This window comes from Aythya marila, assembly GCF_965140915.1.
Source record: "Aythya marila genome assembly, chromosome: 1".
In the NCBI taxonomy this organism is placed as follows: domain Eukaryota; kingdom Metazoa; phylum Chordata; class Aves; order Anseriformes; family Anatidae; genus Aythya; species Aythya marila.
In genome coordinates this window covers 115,867,102-115,886,268 of record NC_139042.1, presented here as the reverse complement: position 1 = coordinate 115,886,268, position 19,167 = coordinate 115,867,102, and the positions used below count along the sequence as shown (strand labels likewise).

At 38.9% G+C, this 19,167-nt stretch overlaps 1 protein-coding gene across 1 annotated transcript in view; it reads left to right on the top strand.

The window, feature by feature from the left end:
* The window catches only part of ALCAM (activated leukocyte cell adhesion molecule), a 116,710-nt gene extending 107,248 nt beyond the window's left edge, over window positions 1-9,462 (top strand). The window contains exons 15-16 of the mRNA XM_082782216.1: window positions 5,426-5,542; window positions 7,142-9,462. Coding sequence (XP_082638342.1) covers window positions 5,426-5,513 — 88 coding nt within the window. The 3' untranslated portion in view covers window positions 5,514-5,542; window positions 7,142-9,462. The remainder of the gene's footprint in view (window positions 1-5,425; window positions 5,543-7,141) is intronic.
* Window positions 9,463-19,167: the final 9,705 nt, after the last annotated feature.

Genomic DNA, 19,167 nt, shown 5'->3' with positions numbered 1-19,167 from the left:
AGAGCTGGCATTATTTAAAAAGTTAACTGGAAACAAACTAAAAAAATGCTTTATAGTTAAATAATGGTCTTCATATTTGATACAATGTTACCAGCCTCTGAAACTGTTAATAACTGATGCACTGTCACTGACAATCTCATGTTCTTAGCATATATTTAAGTTGATCTGTTATTATTCTCCCTAACCTCTGAATGCCATGCTTGTAAGAGCAAGCAGAGTGTCAGTATCTACTCTGACAATGTTTTCGGCACAAATTGTAGTCTAGAAATAGGAGTGGCACTTGCAAAGAGCACCTAACAACTTCAGACACAACCTGTGCCTAATCACAACCCTCCATCTCCATACAGGCCAACAGTTAGTAGTTATTTTTTAACCCACCCTTGAACAGTAACTCACCTGATCTCTATCCCCAAAGTGACGCCAAAGGAAAGTCTGAGAAGGCAGCAGCACAGAACTTTCCAAGTCTGCCGAGGCAAGAAAAACATTACTTTTTTCATTATTGGTGTTGTGGTTTGTATAATCTTCTATTGTCTTGTCATCTACACGAAGTAGGAATTATACTTGTAGCCTTGGAATATATTCACAATAAATCACTTCTATAGTTATTCACTGCCTCAGCTCCACTTGATGCAAAAGCTGATTATTGCCAAATATTCTTTTCACTATGAATATTATCCCATAAATCAGGCACTCATCTATATTCCATATCCTACAACCAGCCTCCTCTCGCACTAAGAGTTAAGGCTACTGATCCCCGCATGCTATGTTTCTCCTTCATCTGAGCAGAAGGCCAAACACTTGTTTTCTATAGCTGTCTCCTTTTTCCAAAAGGGTATTTTAAACTAATTTGCACTGAACAGAGTATAATTAAACACTTTAGAATCTTACTAAAATTTGAATGATTTTAGGACAACCATCTTCAGTAAATCCTTCTTATACAAAATTTTCATCTTTCCACATACAGCTGAGAGTACTATACAAATAAAAAGTATAGAAAGAAAATATAGCACGCAAAGCCCTGTATTCCTGTTCTCTAGGCGTGGAAGTGTTGCATGTAGATTGAATATTTTTCCCATTTCTGTTCCTTGGGCTTGGAGATGCACAGATCTCCACTCACGTGAGGCTAGACCAAGGTTTAAGTAGTTTAAAATGGGCACGCTTAGAACACAACAAACTATTAAAATTCTTATTAGAACACAGTAATCAGTGTTACTGATACTTTATAGGAAATTAGCACATGAAACCAAACATGGCAGGCCAAATATATAGGAAACTTGCTTATGTTTTCAGTGAGACTAGCATTTGCATTATTTTTCATGAAATTTGCCTTCCACAGAACAGATCAAGTTACAAATATCTCTGGAAGTGTCAGTTAATGTCACAAAACTTCTGTAAATTCATAAATAGAATTCAAAAAGTGTTCACTCATTGCTTGATCACTGCAATGGTTTTCTAATTTGTCTTCTTTTTTCCTACTGATAGATATTTGAATGTAATTGTAGGAATTAGAAGGCAAGGTTGGGGTAAATGGAAAGAGATAGCAAATATTTCCATGTTTGGTTGTATAATACCCTCAGCTCCTGGAAAATCTCTTGCAGCTTTGCAGTTTAGTGTCTGAACATGCCTTTCAGAAGTATTGCAAACATTAATGAAATTCACAGCTCTTGCTTCAACACCCACAACTACATCTATGTGTATTCTCTTACCTGTCATTATCACACGTTGATAACAGGACAAAAGGCGCTGCAGATTTTCTTCTGAAATGGAACTGAGGGTGAGGCCTAGACTTGTGAGATAAGAAGAAATGAGGAATTAAATCCCAAGGATAATTTTCGTGTAATCTATATGCAGCATATATTTACTCTAAAGCAGGCAAATCAAGGGAGATGGAAAAAAAAGTCTTTATGTTAAAAATAATGTTATCAGCAGTATCTAAACAAAATACATGAAAAAATGGCCCCTTAACACACACATAAAAGAAAACTAAAAACCTCACTTTGGTACTACTTAGAGAGATTTTGATTAGGATTCTCTGAGGATAATTATTTTCCTGAAGAGCAAGCATAGATAAATGTAAAACATGAGTCATAATTTTAACAAGAACTTGGAATGATCTGTTTTACAAATGAATTTAAAAGAAAAAGAAAAAAAAGCCACCACCAAAAAAAAAAAAACCAAAAAAAACACGCTGAGAGATGTAAGCAAGCTCATATTCATACAACCAGCTTCTCACTCTTCAGAACAGTATGGCCAGAGTATACTAAGGTGGGGGCTTTGTAGATCTGCGTATCATGTTGTGCATGAGCTCACCTGGGCAGAGTAGGCTGTCTTGTCCTTTTCGGCAAATCCTCTGCAATATTCAAGTCCACTCAGACTGAGTTGCCCAGCTGCTCAGATACCATCAGGAAGTCTCTCGTCTCTCTCGAGTTGCAAGTGGAGCAAGCTGACAGTAGTCAATGCACTAAAAAAGTAAGGAACAACAGTTGCTGAATATTAAACTGGCAAAGGACCATTTGGCCTGTGTCTCCAGTCACCTCAGGAAGTGACAGAGACTGTGTTTTGAGCCCTCTCTCTTTTACAAGCCCAGGCCACATCTGTCGAACCCTGAGGATTGGTGCCATGCCAGGGTCACCTGTTCCTCTGCTGTTGGCACCACACTGCCAATGGATCGCCTGGCTGCCACTCAGTCCAATTTTCTCTTCTGGCTCTTAATAGCACTATTTACACAGCACTAAAAAAGGCAAAAAAAAAAAAAAAAATGTTTTGTGCTGAGGTGGTGAATCTGCCTACATAACAGTATTTGTGGAACAAAATGAAAAAGTCAGCAAGATCACCGAGCTACTAGAATTAAACTTTGTATTTCAGTCTCAAGCACTCAGAATCTAAATCCATCTGGTTTTCAGACAGGAAAAACTGCTGCTGCTCTCATTTTAAACAAGCAGTATATACCATACTCTGTAATACAGAGTTCGGGGTGACCTACCTCTTCCAAAGTGAGAGAGCTGCCTTTCAGCTCTCTATTCTCACCCATTTTGGCTTTAGGAAAATAGAGATGACATTTAGTGAGGGGAACACCACAGCTTCACTGAATGCAGAACTAAAATAGAACACCTGAAAAATAAAACTTGATAGCAGTGCAGGATCTCCCAGTTTTAGTCATTGAACCATTTTAGCGTGATCAAAAAACAGTAATGCCAGTTAGTTACAGTTCCCTCTGTCATTAAGTGTCAGGTCATTTGAGATCCAGTATACTTTGGGCACTCTAAAACTCCTGATAAGAAGCCAAAAAAAGGATCATGCTGAGCCATGCCAATAGTCCATCTAGCCCATTACTTGCCTCCCAGAGCAGACATACGCAGTTACATAAAGTGGCGAGAGAACAGGGCAGACAAGCATGATGCTACTTTCTCACGTCAGCTCAGGTAATTGCCCAGGTCCAGATTCTTTCAGCTTTTCAACTCCTTGCCTGCTGTCTCCTCTCCAATTTTGTAAGACTTCTGTATGGAAAAGGCCATGCCAAGCCAGATTCTGTGCTCTACCTGAAACCAAAATATTGTTTACATTTTAATTTAAAAAGTTAAAAAAATATTTTTTTTCAGTTAAGGGTTTTATGTGTTTGCTCGGGTGTTTTGTTTTTTTTTTTTTTACTAGGATTAAAGAGATTTGTGAAAGGTTATTAAGAACACAGGAGAAGATTAATCTCTACCAAAGCATTGAATTTTCTTCCTCATTGCATCTCAAATCCTTCCCTTCCGTGCACGTAATGCCTTTCAGGTTTTGAGACACCAGGCGAAGGTAGAAAGTTTACAGTACAATAGAAATTTGCCACTACAGAACAAGCTACTTTGGGTTATAAACTCAGCATTTTTTAAATTAGATTTGCCTGTGACAAGCAGTAGTTTGGATCTGTGCATTAAGTGGTTTTTACAGCAAAACGGGTTCTGCATAGACACCTACCTTCCTGTCAGCCACACAAACATGACAGAGGCAGTCTAATAACAACAGTAAGAGGTAAACACAACTTGGAAACATTAAAACTTCGAACCACTTAGGAAGTAACCTACTCCAAAATCTTTTCAGTTTTGGAGTGGTGCCATTCTGTGCAACCTGTGGCATGTGAGGCCCGCAGCTGGGTGCCCCGCTAGTGCTCCCCATCACACATCCCCTGGGCAGGGGAGCAGCATCCAGCAGACTCCTGGTGGTGCTGAGGGGCGGGGTATTTGCACCCCTTAGAAGCTCTTCCTAGATAAGGCCTCAGTGGCACTCTCTGAACAGTCCCTTTCAAGGCTCCTTCAGCTCAGGGCACGCGCATTGCTCAGCCCCAGCTAGCAGCCTTTGCTCAGATGGAGGACGTGCACAGAAACACCCCGCTAGCAGAAACTGAAATCAGCAGTTTTGTGAGGTACATACCTGCATGGTGTCGGCGTGACATGTCACACTATCTCACTAACCTGTGTCTTCATTGTATTTCGCAAGTCAGTGTCACTACGGATCTTTACCCTGAAGCAAGGGTGAGCATATGCATGAATCTGTCACAACAGATGTTACTTTTCTGTAGGGGAAACAAATTATCCATAGAGAAAATGCCTATACCATAATCTGCTTTGACACAAGGGATTTATTTTGTCCCACTCAAACACATTTGCCCATTTACATTTTAAAAATTGTGGCCTTCAAAATGTTATCACAGCACTGCAGGAATCTTTCACCTTGGCAGACAGTGAGGCTTCTCACACACTAAATGAATGGCTTAGTGGTTTTATTGTGCTAAGCCAGAGTAAGCACTTAACTCATTAATTCATCTCCACTACTTGTATTAAAGACAACCTGCTATTTTAAATGAGGCATACCTCTTTTCTCCCCTTAAACATTTGCACAGTCTCTTCTTTACCCAAACCTTGTCAGTCATAGCTAGCACAGATCTGGAAGACAGAACATTTTTTTTCAGTGCTGCCTGAATTTTTATTAATTTCTTCCCAGTTAAAGAGCTGCTGTTTGGCACAGGCTCTGAAAGGCAATTACTATGAGTACACAAAAGATTGCTATGTTGATCAAGATACCTTAGCCACACTTGTAACATTTGGAGTACGCCTTAAAGCAAACTCTTGTTTATTGAAACAAGCTACACAATTAATTTGTCAAGATACACGGATCTGCACAACTGGTTTAACCTTAGTAAATGTTTGCTAGCTCAGAATAATTCTGAATTTCTGAAGAAGTAAAGCATACATACACGGGCCTGCTGCAGGACGCCAGTGGGGAAACTGGTGCTATCAGTCTATTTACAAACATATGCGAGCCATTGCTCTGCTCCGAAAAGAACTGTAAGAACTTTCTGTTTCACCAAGAGGGGAAGAGCAGCATCGTTAATGTATGGAACAAAGCACTGCAGACATACAAAAACAAACTTGTTTTTTCATTTTAGGACAGCATCAAAACATGTAGACAAAGATCTTGGAAATATAGAAGAAAACAAAAAACTAGAAGAAAACAATCATAAATCTGAGACTTAAGAGACAAAATGCGTCAGTCATCATTCCAGGTAGGCTTTTCATATTGCTACGTATAACAGCTGTTTGGCCACCACTTCTCTCTAGCAATCTGTGGTTAGCAATCACAGTGGTAGCTTGGGGGCTGTCGCTTACCTTTCAGAGGCTGGGAAGTAGAGTGGTTGTTGACTGTGGTAGTCTTGGGACAGACTCAAGCCCCTGGCCAGTTACGAATTCATACCTGCATAAACACATTAAAAAAGCATAATAAGTCAGCACTTGGTTTTATTTTAATTTATGCACTTGGGGAAATGAAAATACAAGTTTATATAAATATAGCACTGTGGTATATACGTATACATACCTGTGTGTGTGTTAAGAGGATGCTTAGGTACTATTTAGAAGATTTTGAGTTACAACTTCCAATATTCACAGGAGCCTTCTTGCCCTGCTGGAAGCAGTAGTTTTTGGTAGACTTTATTCATCATTGCTGCAAGAGGCCTGAATCTTTTCTAAGAATAAAATTATTATTTTATTCAAGTTCTCACATCCTGATATGGTTATCGATATGGTCTTGGAAAGAGACGCTGTATATTAAGCTAGTAACAACGCAACAGGTAAAAAAGTTTCCCCAACTGGGATCTATATAAAATAAACGGTATAAAAAACGGGTAGACACAGAGTTCTGCCAGAAGTTTCTGGGGCACTACAGAGCACCAACAGCACCACCCAGTGTTCACATTCATATACACCACTGCCGCATATATGCATGCCACAGCCGCATCTCTGCTTAGGATTCGAAGTAGGGGGGTTAGTCCATTTTTTGAGCACCTGGAGTCACTGGTGGTAGCACAAGAGTGTGGAAAGCAGCTAACCGTATTGAGCTTTCTTCAATTAATCATCAACTGCTCTTAAAAATGGGACTAATAAAGATTCAGTGGTGCTGCCTTGGGAGTTCCTCAACAGGAAAGCCATAGAGGGTCCTGATTTCCAGTGGCTGTAAGTATATAGCATTGGATACCTTCTCTGGCTACCAGGGTTTTAAAGTATATAGCAGAGTTATCGTGTTTCTCATTTGTATAAAAAATACAGTTTGGATTATGAATAATTTCAGTATGATATCTGAAATTTTAAAATACAAGGCAATATTTTTACACCAAATATGCAGAGCTCAGGGGGTAGAATGACATAGTATGTAATGATGCAGCATTCCTTTGCTAGGGAGATCACTGTTTTACTAGTATGGAAGAGCAAATTCAGAATACCCAAACTAAACCTATTTGCGATATTGAGGGGATTAGATGGAGACAAAATTACAAAGGGTATTTATTGACCATAGCAGTTCAAATAGCATCATGGACCTACAGTGCAATCTTTTATTACAATTTTTTGTTTCTTCTTATCAGTAGTTCTATATAAATGTAGAGCTTATCCAGAAATACTTTACTTTCCAGATAAACTTACCTGATTTACCAGGAACAGCGTTGCAACAAGCTGTTCTTACAATGTACAAAATTATTGTCATCATTGAATTGCAGAACAAAATACTGCTAATGTAACTTTTTATTTAGAGGTTAGATACTGAGCAGTTATGTTGGTTAACATATTTAAGACTAAAACTGTTTAACTAGCTTTATCTTTCTTATTTTCAGAGAATACATATAGACCAATTGAAGCATGAACGTGGATTGTATTTAAGCATATACAAAGAAGTGACAGCTATTCATGGTTCAAGTATTAAACAGATCATACTACCAAGTTTTCGGAGGATTCTAGACACAATTATCTCAAGCTAAAAAAAAACAAAACAAAACAAAACAAAAACAAAACAACTAATTTTGGCAACAGCCATGATAATAATAGGTCACCATATTGTGTTCTGTTTGAAATATTTTTTTGTAAATGTCTGCACTGAAGATTTCTTTTTGTTTGCCTTTATGTAAATTTTTTACGTAGCTATTTTTATACACTGTAAGGCTTTGTTCTGGGAGTTGCTGTTATTCTGATGTATAGTGTAATGGTTTTATTTCAATTGTTTTTATGACACCCTTTGGGCAGGTACATGTCTAATTCTGATTGTTATCAGTGAAGCCTCTGCTTTGTAGCAAGTACCTAAAGTGTAAGATTGTCTTAAAGGAAAATATCAATCTCCTTTTTCATTCTTAGAAATCACAGTAAAGAAGAAGGGTGACAGCTGTGACAAAAATAAACTAAACTGCTAATAAAAGTGAAAATTAAAGAAAGCCAAACAAAGGTAAACAGCCAGAAAGGGAATTGAATTTATATGGAAAAGGCTGGGTATTGAACAAGGAACACAATGGAAAATTCTTAGCCTATGCGCAGATGGTGGTTAGTAATTCTTTTCTTCTAGAGTAAGACGTGCATTTTATTGATACATTACCTGTTGTCTTTCATGTTAGAATTAGGATAAGGAACTGGAATTCTGGATTGATTTTGATTCCTTTACGTTATCCGCTGCCTTAAAGTACTGTACCTTTTATTCATTTCAAAAAGATATCAGTCAGAATTGGAGACTTTTTAAAAAAAATAGAAAAAAAAAAAGTGGTCATATCAAAGCTGCATTTTTTTTCCACAAAAATAGAATATATATATTTTTTGTGTGTTTTTGTTAACTATGCTACAGATATTGAATGCACCTTGAGATAATTTTAGTGTTTTTAACTGGTACTTAATTTATCAAACAGTACATAAAATTGTAACAATGAAATGTCTATGTATCTTTAGTTACATTCAAGTTTGTAACTTTATAAACATGTTTTATGCTTGAGGAAATTTTTAGAATGGTACTGATAAGAAAATGTTTTGGCGTAAATGGCCAATGGAAAATTTTACTGAAGGGGGCAAGGTTTCACCTTTTTGGAAGGTTAGTTTCTGGAAGAAAGTAATAGGCAGCTTTGATGAAGAGGAACTGTAGAGCAAGCAGAACATCAGGTTTCCATTTACAAATATCCAGGGAAAAGTATGTTTTTATAGACTGGTAGACAAAAAAATAATTAACAAAAGAAAGAGATGGACGTTAGGAAATGTATTTTGCCACTTTTGCATTATTTAGGGGGAAGAAAACACTGTTACTTGTAAATTTGTAAAATGTTACATGTCTGGGCAGTAGTGACTGATGTCTTAATAAAAGCTTCCTGTAGTGCATTGGCATGGATTAAATACATAAGATGTCCTATAAACTCTATGCTGTATAAAATAATAGAGGGAAATCCTGTTATATGACTCTAAACTCTGATTTGTTACTGTTTTATTTGGCAAAAAGAAAAAATTATAATCTTGGTCAATATTTAAACCAAAGTAAAATGGGGTAAAAAACCAAAGTAATTTGTTTTGCATGGCTAAGCCATTATGTTATCTCTGTAAATATTGTGATTTTTTTTTTTTAGAATTTTGTTAAAAAAATTCTAAAATTTTTAAACACCTGTTTTTCCAAAATAAAACGTGAACACACAAAAAAGTTACTTTATATACAAATATATCTTTTTCTTTTGGTGCGAGAACACTGCCAAGTGATACACATTTTTTAAAAAAGATGCAGTGGGCATGACTCTAAACAGGAAAAGCTGTAACAGAACGCGGTGAAGGAGTATGCAAAAATCAACTCTTTGTTTATAACACTACAAATCGTTCTTAAATACAGAGAAGAAACCTCCAAAGATCATCAGGGAAAGCATAGGGAAGGGTTGAAAATGTTCATACCACTGTCTTGGGAACATGGGGGAAGAAGAGAAGAAAAAGTCGTTCGACTTCCACAGCTATGAGAAAGGAATTAAAACACCTTCTCATCTTTTGGGATTCTGCTAGATCTCCTATGCACTTTAAATCGTCAGTCCTGGGAGCCAGGTTTTCACTGCTCCACGTTCACTATAGGCACGTTTCAAGAACCAAGAGTGCAAAAAAATTAATGTTTCTATCCATGCCTAAACAACAATAAAACCGAAGTATGTCTTCACCTGCTTGTCTGACATCTCAGTTTCAAAGTCCATGTATGAATGCGAGGGATGGCACTTACCCAGAGCTCACACTGTCGTTGACCCGAACACAGCAAGTTTCTGCCTACAGAATCTGGCTTCAGGAAGTCCCAGGAGGTCCAGGGGGTTCTGTGGGGGTATTTGGGCCTTCTCATGCATCCAGAGAGCACAAGCACTCACTTAGAGACAAGGTTGACTATGCCGTGATGCCTTGTGGGCATGCAAAACCTTCCAAGAGGTCATCATGCATCTCCACTTGTGGCCTGGTTAAAAAGAAAACAAAACAAAACAAAAACACACACACATAAAAACAAAACACCCTCTAGCAAGGAATCGTAGGCATTCTGTTTGAAATTTTGTTTGCCACGTTGGTGTTCACCTTCAGTTTATTACACATGGGAAGGAAAAAAAATACATCCCTCCTCAGCAATGCTTTAAAAGCATGACAACTGAAGAAAGGCAAGCCTCTTGTTTTAAGGTTGGGAAATTAAGACATGTCATGGTGTCAGTTCACAGCTGTGCAGGAAACTGCCACTGAGCTTGAAACAGGGTTGTCTGCATGGTGCAAAGGCAGAATCATGCAGGAGTATCCCACAGGCTCTGCAAGACATCAATTTTTTAAGTCCTCAGATGCAATAATCTCAAATCTATAGCTCACTGTAATAGATAGGAGCCACAATTACAATGCTACCACAGAAACGTGGTCAGTAATGGCATGGCCAGAAGGCAAGGCCTTCTGGAGAAAGAATAAGGGCTTGAACTCAACACATCAAAAGGCAAAGCATCAGGTAGATTTTTGTACCACATCTAAAGCCTACAAAACAGCTTGCTTCCTAGGATTTTACCATGCCTCCATCTACTACGCTCCTCGGGCTAGCAGGTGTTCAGAGCCCTAACCAGCATTAAATTCTTACCAGTTTGCTTATCAGTAAAAACAAACTGTCCACACCCATCATCTGTATTACCTATGACATGCCAACATCAAACAGCAATACGGTTGGTTTAGGCAGCATGTTACACCTTTTCCTGCACAAAGAGTTTTCATTAAGTCATTTTTTTTGGAATACATGTACAAATCAGTAACTAAATTGTAAGTCGATTACTCGAACATTATGAGATGCCAACATATTTTATCCACGTTGGTAGCAGCCATAGAGACAGACAAAGAATGAATAAATGTAAATTTGTTGGATTTTGTTTGTCTGTTTTTTAAGATCAATGTCTTCTCAGAACATCCAGTATTCACCTAATATCCTTGGCTGCTGCAGTTAAATCTGATTTACTCGTACTACCACATGTAGCTGGTAGCTGGATACTTTCCTGTTGACTTCATGTTTAGACAGCCATATGTACGCAATTATCTCAGCTAAGATTATCAGTGACATACGAAATGAGATCCTGACCTCCTGTGTCAACCACATCTGTGCAAACATTTCCTGGGTTTTCTTTTGATGAAAAAGCATCTCCATCCAGGTAGCTGTTTCCAAGAACCGCCTGGTGCAGGTTTTTGAACAGCTTGCTCCTGCAGGCAGGATAGCACAACCTGTGAGGATGGAGGGAACAGAGGGGGTACAGCACTTCTCCTAGGGAGATACTTCTGCCCTGAAGGGCTCACACCCTTCTAGAGGAGGGTGAGATCCTCAAGCTGGTGTAAATCAGTTTATCTCCAGTGCTGAACAAGGTTGGTGTCAGCCTTTCCTCGTGGTACTTTGCCAGGGCGAGTGCACTACCTTACTACAGGAGTGGGGAAAGAAGGAAGGTTGAAAAGCAAAACAAAATTAAAACAGACATACAAGAAAACCACTCACACACCTTAAAATGTGTGTTTCCTCTATAATGCAGCACGCACATTTAATAATGATTTGTTTCAAATTGTTAGAACCAGAAACTAAGTTTATTACTTAGTATCAAATTATGTCAAAGTCAATTTTTTAAATAAGGCTAACTCCATACACCTATTCCACTTACAATTATTAAAATGTCCTGTAACTCATGCATTTTTCTCATTTACATTCTAAATGGAGACACGCGTTCTGTTAGCAGCAAGGCGTTCTCTTTGATGTATTAATGAATTTCAGCTTGAAAAGGTAAAGACTGACAAAATATTATGAAATTCTGTTCCTTAGAAACAGTAATGTACCTTTCCTGTAACCCTTCCACCCCCAAATATTTTTCCTGCTCTACGTGACGATGAAGCAAAGGCTTGCATAGTCCTGTCCCCTATCCTAGTGCTTGTTTTTCCATCTCCCGTGCTGTACGAATTGATCCTCTGCTGCCTTCACCATCATTTGTTTATTTGCAGGATGTTTAGTTCAGAAATCTCAAAGCACCTTGAGATACACACCCACAGTTTAAGTCAACCATAAACATAAACTGTCTGAAAAACGGGCTAAGTGAAACATTCCAACTTCCCATGTTTGTGCTTCTACATGTTCGTGTCCATTGTTCTGGAGTCACATTTTGGAAAAATTACAGAAGATCTGATCCACACTGCAAAGGCTCGTCAGTAACACCATAACATCCAACTGTACCTGTGGCACCAATGCACCTAAGCCTTTTATTATTTTTTGACTGGCCCTTTTCCCACCTACTTGTAGTGCTGGACATAATGTTAAATAAATAACAAGCAGGAATCTTGGCACTGGGAATGCCAGCACAAGGATTATGTTTAAGGATGTGATCTGTTCTCATGCATTTCAGTTCATGTAACTGTGAGGCAAGGAAGGACCAACTGCACACTACCTAGCCCTGTACCTAAGAGAGAACTGAGGGAAGAAAGCAACATCCTATTGCTCTAAGAAGTAACAGATCAAATTTTAAATAAAATTATTTCCATTTACTTTTCTAGGAAAAAGCAGCCCCTTTCAATCCTACTTCACTCAGAACTCTGTATATAATGCAAGTTATATTAAAACAGGCCAGCTACTAATCCAGAGCAGGAGCAATGACTCCTTAGTCGAGTAATCACCTGCATAGGTACCTCGCTGATGAGGATTTGTTTTCTCAAGAGCTAGAAAGCATATACAAATTCAGATTGTGTTGTAAATGTTCAACAATGCCTACACACCAGTTCTGAGATTTCATTAATATTTGCATCTGTCACAAGAAGAGCAAGTCTAGCATGCACAACAGAATACATTTGAAAGGAAGAGCATAATTGAATCTAAATTCAGGAAATGAAATGAATTAAAGAATCAAATAAAACGTCATATAGATAAAATATTTCCACAAATTCAATTTCAGTGTTGTTGATATAAAAGCTCTCCCTGTTTTTATTAATTAAAATAAAGAAATACCACACTCATTTCCATGAATTCAAGGAAGTAAACACACAAACATAACTGACCAAAGTGACTGCACTTACTAAACAGAAAGAAGCAGGATATGGAAATCAGATAAGACAGGCTTTATCTAGTGATAAAATTAGAGTTAGTGAGATTACCAGCCTGAGGAATATGGTAGTTTCAATTATACATGCAGTGTCTTGCTAACCCCTAGTTGCTGTACCTTGAAGTAATTTATTTTTCAGTGCAGCCTAATTTTGCTGCATGTCTTCTGCTGAGTGCTGGGTCCTATGTTTTCCTAATTCAAAACATATCAGGAACAACATTGAAAAAGCAGGTGTTTTTTGTGTTTTTTTTTTGTTTGTTTGTTTGTTTGTTTTTTTCTTACTTTTTTAATATACATACTATAGGAAAGGGTAAGAAGTACCAGTTTAGCAACCAAAGCCAGCAGTGGTTAGGAGCTCTTTAGAATGTAATATTTGTGTACCGGCTCTTTTTACACTGCCTGTGCCCTGAAGAATCCATCATCTGGTCCTTCAAAAAAGGGGTGAGGGAGAGAAGTGAAGAGTGAAACTACCATAACTCACTGAAAGTGCAAAATGAAAGAAAGAAAGAAAGAAAGAAAGAAAGAAAGAAAGAAGGAAGGAAGGAAGGAAGGAAGGAAGGAAGGAAGGAAGGAAGGAAGGAAGGAAGGAAGGAAGGAAGGAAGGAAGGAAGGAAGGAAGGAAGGAAGGAAGGAAGGAAGGAAGGAAGGAAGGAAGGAAGGAAGGAAGGAAGGAAGGAAGGAAGGAAGGAAGGAAGGAAGGAAGGAAGGAAGGAAGGAAGGAAGGAAGGAAGGAAGGAAGGAAGGAAGGAAGGAAGGAAGGAAGGAAGGAAAGAAGGAAGGAAAGAAGGAAGGAAAGAAGGAAGGAAAGAAGGAAGGAAAGAAGGAAGGAAAGAAGGAAGGAAAGAAGGAAGGAAAGAAGGAAGGAAAGAAGGAAGGAAAGAAGGAAGGAAAGAAGGAAGGAAAGAAGGAAGGAAAGAAGGAAGGAAAGAAGGAAGGAAAGAAGGAAGGAAAGAAGGAAGGAAAGAAGGAAGGAAAGAAGGAAGGAAAGAAGGAAGGAAAGAAGGAAGGAAAGAAGGAAGGAAAGAAGGAAGGAAAGAAGGAAGGAAAGAAGGAAGGAAAGAAGGAAGGAAAGAAGGAAGGAAAGAAGGAAGGAAAGAAGGAAGGAAAGAAGGAAGGAAAGAAGGAAGGAAAGAAGGAAGGAAAGAAGGAAGGAAAGAAGGAAGGAAAGAAGGAAGGAAAGAAGGAAGGAAAGAAGGAAGGAAAGAAGGAAGGAAAGAAGGAAGGAAAGAAGGAAGGAAAGAAGGAAGGAAAGAAGGAAGGAAAGAAGGAAGGAAAGAAGGAAGGAAAGAAGGAAGGAAAGAAGGAAGGAAAGAAGGAAGGAAAGAAGGAAGGAAAGAAGGAAGGAAAGAAGGAAGGAAAGAAGGAAGGAAAGAAGGAAGGAAAGAAGGAAGGAAAGAAGGAAGGAAAGAAGGAAGGAAAGAAAGAAGGAAAGAAAGAAGGAAAGAAAGAAGGAAAGAAAGAAGGAAAAGATGGGAACATTGCTGTGATCACTGCTTACAATGATGTAGTCCTTAGGTGCAGTGTTCTTTCCATATCCTATCTCTGCTGCTCTCTCTGGAGTGTTTCTTCAAACATTTGCTCTCTCCTTACTATGTGTATACTTTTCTACATTTACACTAGCTAAAAGGTGCTAATAGCTATCACCAAGAACAGGTCTGGATCCCAAGACAGTCAGAGGTATCCTTTATAAAGCTGCTAGCCTTAATGGCCTAGCATCGTTATCTCTAACAGAGGAAGCCATCACATCTCTTCATGTAGCTCCAGAGATGAAACAACCTATGCTGTTGAGCTGAGGCAAACTCAACAAATTAAAAAATCAATCAAGTTCCACTTGCAGCAGAACAGAGATTTAACCATTACAGAAAACGTGCAGACAGGAATAAGCGGGTCATATTTGCATCCAAAATTGTAAGGGAAGTCTAAGAGCTGGACCTGCAGAAGCACCCAGAACAGAACTTGCTGAAGCACTAACCCAGCCTCAACACAGCACTAGGTACTGACAGAACACTCTACACATTTGCGCTTTTCCATTCAGTGCAATTCAACTCTGAGTCCAGAGATGACATGAGAGGAAAAAAAAAAAAGCCTTCTTGTGACTGTGAAAAAAGATCAAGCTGGACAGGAATAGCCTGTTCAACTCCAGCACACTGTGACCAAACACAAACGGTTCAGCTTCCTCACAATACATAATGCTGCCTTTGTTATAATAATTCTGCTTTCAATGCAAAGTATATTTACATAAATTTACATAGAGAGAATATTCAAATGCATTTAAAGGTATTATTAACTAATAAACCTATCTCAAATGGTATTTTAATGCAGTTGCTTCTTTTATTCAGGTAGATCTCGACACAAGATATGAGTATAATAAGTAATCCAGCATAAAAATGTGTTATTCACCATCCCTAATGAATCTGCTTGAAATATGAGGCATGGCCGTTTGTTGCTGGTGGGGAAGAGTCATAGCCAAAGAAACAGTGAGCAAGGCTACATTAAACAATCCTGGCAACAGAATTTCTAAGTGGGAAAACATCTTCTCTGTTTTTACCATCCTGAAGAGGATTTTGGTGTGAAGATGTCACAAATCGGACACCCATTTTGTATTACTAATACTCATCTGTCACTAAATTCTGGGTAATTCAAAAGCCAGAGGCAGGACAGAGGCAGTAAGAGAGAAAGTGTCAGAAACCAAGATGGAACAAATAATGTAGTTACTCAGAACACATTAAAGCTGACCAAGAATCTTTAGGAAAGATACAAAGGAAATTAAATCCCAGTGAGAATCCCAAACTTTCTCAAAAAGAAAATAAAGCAACAGTTGGAGATTTCACAGGAAAGAAAAAAAAAAAAAAAAAAAAAAAAAAGAATTACCAGGATATATGAGAGACCAAAACAATTTTGATTGTACAGGAACTAATGAGCTACAACTGAAATCTAAAAAAGCTTTTAAATGAAATACTTTTAAGCAGGGATTCATAAGGTTGCAAACTACTTGAGAAGACAGCCTAAATGGAGGAGGAATCAGAATAATATTTAAGGTACATACAGAGCCTTTCCTTGTCTTGGGTTCTCCAGAGGCAGAGCCACGAAAGGTCCAATTTCAGGAGAATTACCTGCTAACATGTTTCCTTGGGGTCTAACTATCCTCCTTTATATTACAGGCGTGAGACATAACTCAAGATAAGGACTATAACACTGATTGATTAATCAACATATTACTAACAATTAATAAATCAAATAACCTAATTAATTAATAAACAGACAACTGTTACCAATTTACATTTACATTATTGGGCTTGCTGTCACACTCAACTACAAAGTTAATCACTCCTAAATCACACTGTCTGCACAGAACTACTCCTGAAATACGTACCTGTCAGCCTTCTCTCCCTACACCACCTAATGTTAAGGTGCAGGTTATCCCTCTTCACTTTTCCTTCCCATCCACACCAGGCCAGTCTATGACAGACTTAACATAGTCCAGCAAGGCCACAGGTCTGTGGGACAGCAACTCTACCATCTGTAGAAGTTCATGCTCCTGCTGCTGGAAAATCTGCCCACCTTTGTTCTTTACTTGATGTTTACCTTGTTTTCTTTCCTTTTTTCTTTTCTTTCTTTTTTTTTTTTTTTTCCTCCTCAATTTCTGACTGCAGCTTTGTATCTCATTTTCTGCATCCAATTTCTTCTGAAAGGAACAACCTGCTCCTGATTACTTCTACTCCATTGGTCCTAGTAGGTGGCCTTGCAACTCAACCCTCCCCTGCAGTTGCCTAGTTCAGGCCAGTTACTTTTAGTTTACACGTCCTCTAAGACAAAACACCAAGCTTGAGGGTGTCCTTGATCCCAATGTCTATAGATATTAAACGGCACCGGTCCCCCAAGACAGACCCCTGAGGGACACCGCTCATCACTGGCCTCCACCTGGACATAGTCATTGACCACCACTTTCTGGCTGCGACCTTCAAGCCAATTCCTTATCCACTGAATGGTCTCCAACCTTCAAAACCCACCTGTCTCCAACTTAAAGATAAGGATGTTGTACGGGACTGTGTCAGCTGATGGATTCCAAAGCTGACAGGTTCTTTGATATGTTCTTTGGACAACCTGCAGGTTTCCTGCAGAGACTTTATAATACAAGACCTGGTATTCCAGGAGCCCATCTTGATCATGTGGGGTGACTTAAAGTGATCTAAGTGAGGACAAAATCCAAAGGGCACACGACCAAATGAATCATCTGAGAAAGACAAACAGAAGCAGCCCATCTCTAATACGGCAGAAGAACATAGCACAGAAATCGAGTCAACTGAAATGCAAAAAGATCAAATTCAAAGAGGAAACAAACACTGATTTGCTCTTATTCCCATACACTCCAAATAAGGTTGACAGAGAATTGTTAACTATGTTTTTTATTTCTTGGCAGTAAAGCGAAGCACTGTGTAGAGATAATATCCAAAGCCAGTTGTACCAATACCTGAAGGGAACAGCACAAGCTGAGCTGACTGCTTTGAGCAGAGAGCTATTTTCACCCTCTTACACTTCTGGTAGCTGAGCTAGTGTGAGTGAGTGTGCATGGAGAGGGAAACTGTCCCACAGGAGACATATTTTAGGGAAGGGAAAGTTTTAGGTATGATTTGAAACATCACAGTTAACGTTTACAGGGTTTTGACTGCAGATAGTTAACATACTAGCCACAAAGATCCATCAATCATCACAACATACCCCTCCGATCCATAATCATTCTTGACAGCAGGTGGAAGTTTGTTGTTGGAATTAGCAGTCTGTCTCCCCTCACTTCAGAGATCACTTCCTTCCAGCACAGTCTCAGTGTCTGTAGAGCAAGGCAGCATTAATGTATTTTTCCCCCTCCTGACGCTGAGCAGCCTATGATTAATCACACTGGCACCGGATCCTATTCTGATGAGAAAAGTAAGCTAAGCATTACTTATGTTCCTAAATATGTTAGGCATTTACAATGTGTTTTTAACAGCTTTCCACTTGATGTGCTGAACTTGTGTGACACTGGTTTGAATTAAGGCGAGGCAAAATGGCAGCAGCTTAGTATGTGGAGATCTGCTGGCCATTTCTAAGCCCATACCAGGCTCCAGAAGAAACATTACAATAATTATTTTCTCCTTTTCTCCTAAAATCTGCTCTCAGTACAAACCAGAACTCTATTACCATTCCAGATAACATTCCATTGGCGCTTGCTTCTTGCATGTAATTAGCCTGTTCACGATGTGCTGGTGACATTGTTTAATTTAACACTTTCTGATAAAAAAGTTCAACTGTCAGAACTGTTTGGATTTTTTTTTTTCCATCATTGAACTGGGCTGCAATCTGTGACTGCTTGGCCATTTTTTAATTCCTATGTTCTGCAAAATAAAGCCTTTTTCATCAGCAAGCTCAGGGCCCTTCAAACTGGGACATCTGCCCTCCTGTCTCCTCAGGCAAACAACAGCACCCTAAGAGACTTTTTTTCCAAACATTTAAATTTTAACTCATTCATTAAAGTCAGATTCCTCCACCACCACCCCTTATCACCATTTTTAATGCAATTAAGTGATTTGATGCTCTTTTACGTGGTTGTTGACGAATTCCCAGTGCACTATCCTGTAATATTTAGCAATTGTCTCAAAGCACTATATCATGTGCAGAATCTCATGAGGAATTCAGACACTATAATTTTATTACCAGTTTCTTAATGAAAGCAGAACATCAGACTGAAGCTAATCTATTCTGTTGACACAACAAGCTTCAAACTCCTGGCTTACTCTTTCCTAATCAGAAGCCTAATCAAATTTTACTTGTTAATATGATCTGATTATTAACCTGCTCAGGAAGGAATTATCTTTTTTCAGTTTTTCAAGTCAGGACCCTCATGGGCTCACTGCATAAATCTAGACAGTGACAAATGGTGGTACAGACCACCTGCCATCCTGTTTTGCTGGGATGTGGCTTCGTCATCTCTTAAATAATGGGTATGAATGAGCAAAAGCCCAGTAAACGTCATGCCTGTGTCAAGGCAAGGGCGCTTCCATAGACTGCACTCCTTGCTCTCAGGCAGGGCAGAGCTACACTTAGCATCTCCCACACCAGTCCCCCGTCTGATGGAGCTCCAGGTCTCCCTCACATGCATCTGGCAGAGGAGGCGTGTGTTGGATTACAGCCTGCTCCTCTAGCCTCCCTCCCCCATGAGACAAGGTTATTGCTGCTTCCTCTGCGGCTGGCAGCTATTACTTAACTGCCAGCTGTGCTCATCTTTGCTTCCCTGCCTCTCCCTGTGCTAAAGCGCTGAT